This window comes from Lagenorhynchus albirostris, chromosome 7 (assembly GCF_949774975.1).
Source record: "Lagenorhynchus albirostris chromosome 7, mLagAlb1.1, whole genome shotgun sequence".
NCBI classification, from domain to species: domain Eukaryota; kingdom Metazoa; phylum Chordata; class Mammalia; order Artiodactyla; family Delphinidae; genus Lagenorhynchus; species Lagenorhynchus albirostris.
This window is the reverse complement of record NC_083101.1, coordinates 51893565-51901340: the sequence shown is the minus strand read 5'-3', so window position 1 is coordinate 51901340 and position 7776 is coordinate 51893565. Positions and strand designations below refer to the sequence as shown.

The window sequence follows — 7776 nt, the reverse complement described above, 5'->3', positions numbered from 1 at the left end:
GACACTGGTGAAAATGTGGGACACATAAAGCTGAGACTGCCAGACCAGCTGAGAGTCGTGACTCGGCCTGCTGCTAACTGCCTGCTGTCACCAGACCCCAGGGAAGAGCAAAGTAACACAGAACTGAGAGGGGGTTCAACCATGTGCTGGGGAAGCTGCTCTGTGGCCCCCAGCAACCTGAAAATCACAGAATGAATGTTCAACCTAGAAAGGAAGCCTGAGGCCCCACGTACACATCCCCATCAGGGAAGGAAACTGGGACTCATTCCAAGAACCCATGTCGTCGTATAAATGAGATATTAAACTTGATTGCTCTTCAATTCAACTTTGTCCAACCACATGAAATGAAGATTCTATAAACATAAAAATCTTCCCTATGTTCTCCTTACAGCTATTTTTGCCTCAGTCTTGAATACCTACATTTACATGTCCTCCAAATGCACAACTAAGGCATTATAAGTGTTCTCCTATGGCCCCCAGCAACCATTAAGAGCACCTGGAAATACACAGGATCGTAGAAAAATAAAGAACACATTTCATGGACACTAGCTTTTTCACCTAGACAGAGAAACTATTTACTTCAGCAAATTCTGGGTCTTTTAGAAGACAGTGTCAATTTTATTGCTTTTTGAAATGCTGTGTAAAGCCTGAAACTTCACAATTTGCACATCAGCAAGATCCATCTTTAAGTTTAAATATATTTATGTGGTAAGGGAAAGTACATGCATTAAGAATATATAGAATTTTTTAAAATCATCATCATTTACATTAGAAATTTCTTTATACAAGCATCTCAACTTTTTTCTTTGAAAAAAAATTAGTGACTGGTAAGAATCCTCTGAGACTGCAGAAAATCCAGCTTCCCATTTAAGCAGCCTTTCACTGAGAGACATGAGTGATGGCAGACGAAGGCCTCTTAAGAATAGACTCAACAGAAAATGACAGCGGTTCATTCACTGAGAGTCTTGTTCCAACTTGTTTGGCTACGAAAAGGTCTTTTGCACATCTATCTATTGTAAATGTGTACTTCTGGTTCTCCTTGACTAAACACTCTCTGGGTTTCTTAGGGGCCTCTTCAAAGGCCTCTTTGACAGATGATGTTTTCAACTCGGGACCTGATTTGTCATTAAGAGTTTGCTGGAATAATGAGTGGAATGGATTATGTTTAAGTGGCAGAGGGTGCCTGGTGCTTTCTTTGCTGATCTTGGTTAAGACGTGCCCTTGAGCTGCCAGGGAGTCCGTGTCAACAACGGGCAAAAAATTCCGTTGGGGTGGGGAGAACGCAGACCTCTCGGGGACGGCCTGGTGACCCTGAAGGTCACTTCTTGAGATCTGGCCCTCAGGAGTGTGAGGCGGCACCAGAGAGCCTTCCAATTTCGGTGGCATTATATCATGATCTGTTCCGAGTCCATCATGCAGTCGTACTCCCTTCAGGTCCCAGCTGGCCCCAGGCTTCAGGGCCTGAACTGACGTGGTAGCATTCAGCAGGCATTGCTGGTAGAGGAGGGTATCACTAATGGGGCCACACTTGGGCCAAACTAAAAATCTCGAGGACAGGGGATACTGCCTGTAGGTCGTGGCCACGCTGACATTGGAAGAAATTAGTTCCATATTCCCAGACCCTGAATACTGCATGGTGAGGTCAAGGCAGGTGGGCAAAAAATTGCAGAAGTCTTTGCTTGGTGGTTCCACTGGCGTGGGACTGTAGCCACTTTTGTAGGAGTTGTACTCAGAACCATGTACCATGCGATTGGGCAGGAATAGGGCAGCAGCTTGGGAAGCTTCCAACATCTCCCTCTCTTTATATTCTCTCTCCAGCATAATGTTCTCCAACTCTTTATCAGCAAAGGCCCGCCTTTTCCTCATCCGGTCACTTACTGGGGGAGGTAGAGGTAAACTCCCTCCCACATAAGTCTCTGATGGAATGGGGCGGTAGCCTAAAATAAGCAAGCATTGCACATGAAAGACATTAACATCTGATGAGGAAAAATCTGGGAATCCAGAAGGTAACAGAAACACTGCAAATCAGCAGGACAGTTATTTACAGTTCCACATCACTAGTATTTTTATACAGAAAGCAAAAGTATGGGTTCAATTTAGAATAGATCCCTTCACGGGGAAGGATATCCATACTGCAACTTTTTATTGTTGTTGTTTTTGTTGTGATAGGTTTGTTTACTTTGACAGGCATACTTTACTGGCTGAAATTTTAATATTCTCCCCCAAGCTCCTACACATTAAGAGACAAGGCTGCTCATGTCGCTTCAATCAATGCTTTATTACTATCCATGTCATCTTTTTCAATTATTAAAAAAAGATATCTATACCTAGAGCTGATGTCACTTTTATTTTCTAAAGTTGGATCATTATGTACACATTGTTACAGTTGTAGAATAATCCAAGGAGAACTAGGAAAAAAGAGAAAGTTAAAGCAGATTAGTGAAGAGAAAAAGAGGAAAGACTTCAGGAAACAGAAAAGCACAGAAAACTGAAAAGAGCTGTTAACTAGTTAAACAGACTCTGCAGTGAACAATTTAACCAAGCCCCTACCCCTACCTCTGACCATCAGTACAAACAAACAAAGTGGGGGGGATCCCCTGCTATACTGAAAATAACTGGTCTAAAACATTTTTCACCAGTACCAATCACGTTGGCCGATACCAAAATGGTTGAACAAGCAATCACTAGAACCCAGATTAAGTCATTATACATTTTATAAATAGGGACAAAGTCAAAAACAAAGATTAGTATAACATAAATAGAATTCCTGGCAGCATAAAATACTTTATTTCACCATCCCCAAGCACTCACCACTATCAAATTTGTTTGAAGGATCCACTGTGATATCTGTGTGTACATAGTGACAAACCCATCATACTCATTTGCAAATAAAATAAAATTTGAAAATTAATGTGTACACTTCTATGGTAAGTTTTTGCCAGGAAGTTATTTACTTGAATGTTCTATTCCACTTAGTCCTCTCACTTCTCAAGTTGCTTTGGCACAATTTCAATTTATCAGCGTGGTCCCTATGGTTATAAATCTGTTTACCCAGTTTGTAACCAAACTCATTTTGAATGCATGAGAAGCCATTCTAAGGTCAGAAGTATACAGCACAGGGTAAGACATGAACAAACTTTTAAACCTGTCCAGAAACAACTCAATTCAGAAGCCACATAAGAAAAAACAGAATACAAATGTCTACTTCAAAACAAACCAAAAAAAATCTGCTTTTCAACCTGACGCATAAAATGGCAGTGATTAGAGCAAATATAAACTTTCTTTTTCTCTAAATGGTGAAAGATAGTCAATATGTTATTTATTATGTCAATAAATAAATTCCATACCCAAACAGAGATGCTTTTAAAAAATCAGTAATATTTTAAGAAAAATTAATGTATTCCCAGGCTTTAGAGAAAGTGAACACATGAAGACTTCACTCTATTCAAATTCAACCTCCATTTCTCTTGTGTATTCAAAACCTCTTCCAGATTCTAGGATCTCGACTGTCAAAATGGTAAAATGAAGTGTGGAATAACTGCAATTTAAGTAGATAATCCAGAGAGGAAAAGAATACAATTAAAAAGAGTGGGATTAAAGGCTGGATCACCCAGACTAAAGGCCTTTATTGGTGTGGGTAGCTGTTAAACTCTTCACTTGACTCACTCTATTTAGCTCCAAATACAACTAAAGATTTCTTTTTTAAAAATTTATTTCCTTTCAGGACATCTGCTCTGGGATCATTTGGCAGTGTATCTGTACCTCCCTCACACTAGGGCAAACTTCATATGCACTCCATGTTAACCCATTAACTACGAAGCAGAAAAAATTATCAGTGATAAAAACCTCAGGAGGTATGTGAGATTCATTTTCTCACATCCTGATATCCTTCCAAAAGTTTCCAATAAAAAAGCATTTCCCCCTCAGAATGCTCCTTCACATGTAAATGGAAATGCCATGTGCCTGAATAATGAGAATCACTCAGAACATGGTTTAAAAGGCTAAAGAATAATTTTGCGTTGCTTTCTTTACCTTCTAAAATGCTTTTGGCCAGCAAACTGGGTGCCCTGACTTGCCTCTGATACATGGCTTTGCGCTCGAAATTATTCTGTTTCCCGGAAAGCCCCTTCTTGTCCTGTAAACACAAGAAACATAATCAATAATGCCCTGAAAAAAAACGTGGGAGACAAGGGAGAGGCATCAGCAACTCTCCTCATTCTAAATGTATTTATTTTCCCATCCCATGTGAAATTAATTCTAAAGGAATTAATATCAGCACCGCTTAACTCCAGGACAATGAGCTAAAAGCTCTGTCCGAAGCCTCCAACCGGTGAGCAGGGCCCCGGCTTTCCCTGGGGCCGCGTTGCTAGAGTCAGCCCAGACTCAGCCTGCAGCGAGAAGTGGTGGCCCAGCCTGGGAGGAAGTGAAATCCACAGTGGATGAGACGCTAGGAGCCTGGCCCTGAGAGAGCCGCGGCGGGCCGCTGCATCCTCGGAGCCCAGACTCGGGGCCGAAGACGCCAGGGACCTGACACTGGCCAGAGACGTGGGGCCGGTTTCTCCCCGCAGTAGGGCGGATGGGACCGGGAACAGGGGGTTGACAGAGAAAACTCAGAAGTTTTCGGGCCTGGCCAAAACTCCGGATTGCTTCACTGGGGGACTGGGACGCCTGAAGGCGAACAAAACCTTCAGAGTCCGCAGGAGACGGGCGCACGCTCTGTCACCGCCCGGTCGATGGAATTCTGGGCCCTTCTACACCCGCGTCCCGCCCAGCAGGTCGCAGGGAGCGCGAGGGATCTCAGAGCCCTCGGTGCAACACACGCGAGGACACGGGAGGGGGCCGCGCCCCAGCCCAGGGTCGGGGCACCTCAGGCGTCCAGCGCGCTGCGCTCTCCGGGGCCCTTGAGAGGTTTCCCATGAGGGTCACTCACTGCCTGCGGCGGGCACGGTGATCCACTCCCCAGCACCTTCTGGACAAAAAGTAAAAATCAAAACAACTCCCGCGCCCTGAGCGCGAGCAGGCCCGCGCAGCCTCCCTCCTGTGAGCGCGCTTGTGCAGGGACACAAGGAAACATTCAGTGCCAGGTTCAAGAAAAACCTCTCCCTTAAAGAAGATTCAGGCTCTCCTCACAGCCGTAGACCCGCGGTGAGAGGCGACAGAGAACCGTCAACTGGTTCTTAGGTAGTTCTCGAGGCCAGAAGTTTCTTCTAAATTCCCACGTCACTTTTGGTCTCCTCTGTAAAATGGGCAGGACACGTTCTCTCTCTCCTAAATGGCCCGTGACTGCGGAAGCGCCGTGAGCACTACGTGCTAAGTGGTTCTTTTTCGCGATCAGCACGGGTAATACGGCAATGGACGTCGTGCACTGCATCAACCTCTGTCCTCTTCCCCCCAACACCACCAGAGTAAACGTTAAAATATAAAAAATCGAAATAAAATACCTTTCCCATAATGTACCGAACGGGACTAACCACTTTAAAGGCCTCTCTGCCTGCTTTTTATTACAAAATCTTCTCTGCCAAGTTCCCCAACGATGGCCACGGCTTCCTCCCTCCCGACCCTGCAGGCCAGCGTTGGCAGAGGTGTCTTCACCATCCTTCTGAGAAAGTGCCAGAAGCCTCGAGTCCCCGGGCCCGGGTGTGTGCGGAGCGCGCCCCTCCGACTCCCGACCCCCACGGCGTCCCCAGACAGCCCGGCGGGGCGAGCCGGGCCGGCAGGTACGCACCTCGGTGGCCTGCTGCCTCCGGAGCGCCACCTGGGCGGCCATGACGCGCTGCCGCTCTACCACCAGCAGACAGTTGGCGCACTGGCAGTCACGCCAGCGGCAGAAACGCTTGTGGCCCTTGAGGCAGGACACCACACCGTGGTTGCGGCAGCGCGCGCACTTGGGCGTGCGACTGAGCTTGCGCGGCTCCGCGCCGCCGCCGCCGCCCGCGTTCGCGCCGCGCTCCGGGGGCCCGGCCGGCGCCGACGAGGCCTGCGGCGCCGGAGGCGGCCTTGGCGCCAGGGTATCCTGCTGCTCCGGCCGGCCCGGCACGCCCGGGGACGCGCCCGCCTCCTCGCCATCGCCCTCGTCCTCCGCGTCGTCGTCGTCCTCGTCCTCCGCGTCGTCGTCATCCTCGCCGTCCCTGTCGGGCGGCGGCGGGCTGGGCCCGGGCGGCGTGGGCGGCGGCGCCTCGCGGCCGTCCTCCTCCAGCCCCAGGCTCTCCACGTCGATCTCCCAGTCCACTGCGGGAACCGGCTGCCGGACCGCCATGGCGCAGCACGCTTCGCCCGGGCCTACGCTGAGTCCCCTGCGCTATAGAGAGACAGTAAAAGAACCAGAGACCCACCGACCGCCGCCGTTAGGCACCGTTGCCGGGCCTTGGGCCCAGAGCTCCTGGTCTGCCCGCCTCCGACCCCTCGAGGAGCCCACTTCTCTACATGTTTTTCACATCCAGACCACACGTGCATTTCTTGAATCTTTAGGCCTGACCTTTAACCACAGCCCTCTTTGGCTTTACACACACTTTGGGGACAAGGCCCTCGGTAAACGCACTGACCACACACAGAAGTATTGTGTCCAACTAGGTCGGCCTTGGCCACTTATCAGGCTTACCCATACCCAACTAGTATGGCCACGCTGAATATAAAAATGTCAATGGAAGAACTGTTTTCCTTCTGATCACAAGGGCCCTTCGGACCCTGCGAGGTACCACCCTACAACTCCCACACGCCTCTCATCCTCCTGCACCACTACAAGGAGCCCCTCTTGGGCTTGGAGAGGTTCTCTCATCCTCCCCCAATCCCCCCACCCCAGCACACCGCAGTTTTAATCAACTAAAAGCCAAAATTGTTCTGCTGCCAATAGAGCCCCATAGGGACACTGGGCACGGACCTGCAAACGCCCCCGTCCAGCATGGACAGTGTTTCAGCCCCGCAGAGCTAAGCCGCGTGGGCTCTCTTGTACATCGGACACAGTTTGCACTTTAAAGCAAGACATACAAGTAAAATAGGAAAGGTGATTCACGCCCTTCGCCCTCTCTGACACCCCAGCTACATCACAGCACTCACCAAGACTCTGAGGCTCCGGCTAAGCAGCCGAGGCAAAAGATATCCAGCCTTGGGACCTTGCTCTTGGGCTGCTGGCTGTGCTTGCAAACAGAAATCGGGGTTGCCACACCCTGTCACGAAATCGGGGGTTGACAGCTGGAGGCCCGGAGCCCAGTGGATGAGGAGTAGAGGAGAAGGGGCATGGAGAAGGTGAGTCAAATCCTCAGCGACCTCGCCCCGCACATCCCGGACTCTGCAAAGTTCTGATCTGTCCTCAGCAGCCCCGGGCGCTTCACCTCGCTGAGGCTGCTTTTGGCTTCCTCTGTCCCTAGCTGGGCGGGAAGGTTGGGCCGCCTTGACCAGGTTCAGGTCGCAAGCTCCCGTGGCAGGCGGGCGTACGCAGCAGCGTGCGACGCGGCGCCCCTCACAGCAGTCGCCAGCCTCCGCTCCCTTTCCTAGTATTATCCGCTCGGGCCCCCGAGCTCTGCGCCCGCTGATTGGCCGGTTGTCAGGCGGTGTGCACGATGATTGGCTGAGGCGCTTTGGCCCGGCGCTCCCCGCCTCCTCGCGGCCGCCGGGCCCCTCCTGCCGCGCTCCGCCAGAATCCTGCCGCGCGGCCTTCGGTGCAGCCGGGAAGGCTGTCCCGAGGTTTAAACCGAAGTGTGACGGCGCCGGCGGGAGTCGCCATTTATCTCGCGGGCTAAAAAAATAGCAGAGACGCACTCTTACGAATCGCGTTGTCCT

The 7776-nt window shown here is 50.1% G+C and overlaps 1 protein-coding gene across 5 annotated transcripts; it reads right to left on the bottom strand.

The window, feature by feature from the left end:
• Positions 1-595: 595 nt before the first annotated feature.
• On the bottom strand, positions 596-7449 carry DMRT2 (doublesex and mab-3 related transcription factor 2). 5 transcript variants are annotated; one of them, XM_060153458.1, is made up of 5 exons: positions 7054-7449; positions 5726-6298; positions 4931-4969; positions 4033-4135; positions 596-1937 (listed from the first exon to the last, which is right to left on the bottom strand). In XM_060153458.1, the coding sequence occupies exons 2-5, from the start codon at positions 6254-6256 to the stop codon at positions 880-882; spliced, it is 1731 nt and encodes a 576-aa protein (XP_060009441.1). In that variant the 5' UTR covers positions 6257-6298; positions 7054-7449; the 3' UTR covers positions 596-879. The 5 variants fall into 5 exon arrangements, with proteins under 5 accessions (XP_060009441.1, XP_060009442.1, XP_060009443.1 ...); XM_060153459.1 differs by lacking the exon at positions 4931-4969; XM_060153462.1 differs by lacking the exons at positions 596-1937; positions 4931-4969 and adding an exon at positions 2134-2408.
• Positions 7450-7776: the final 327 nt, after the last annotated feature.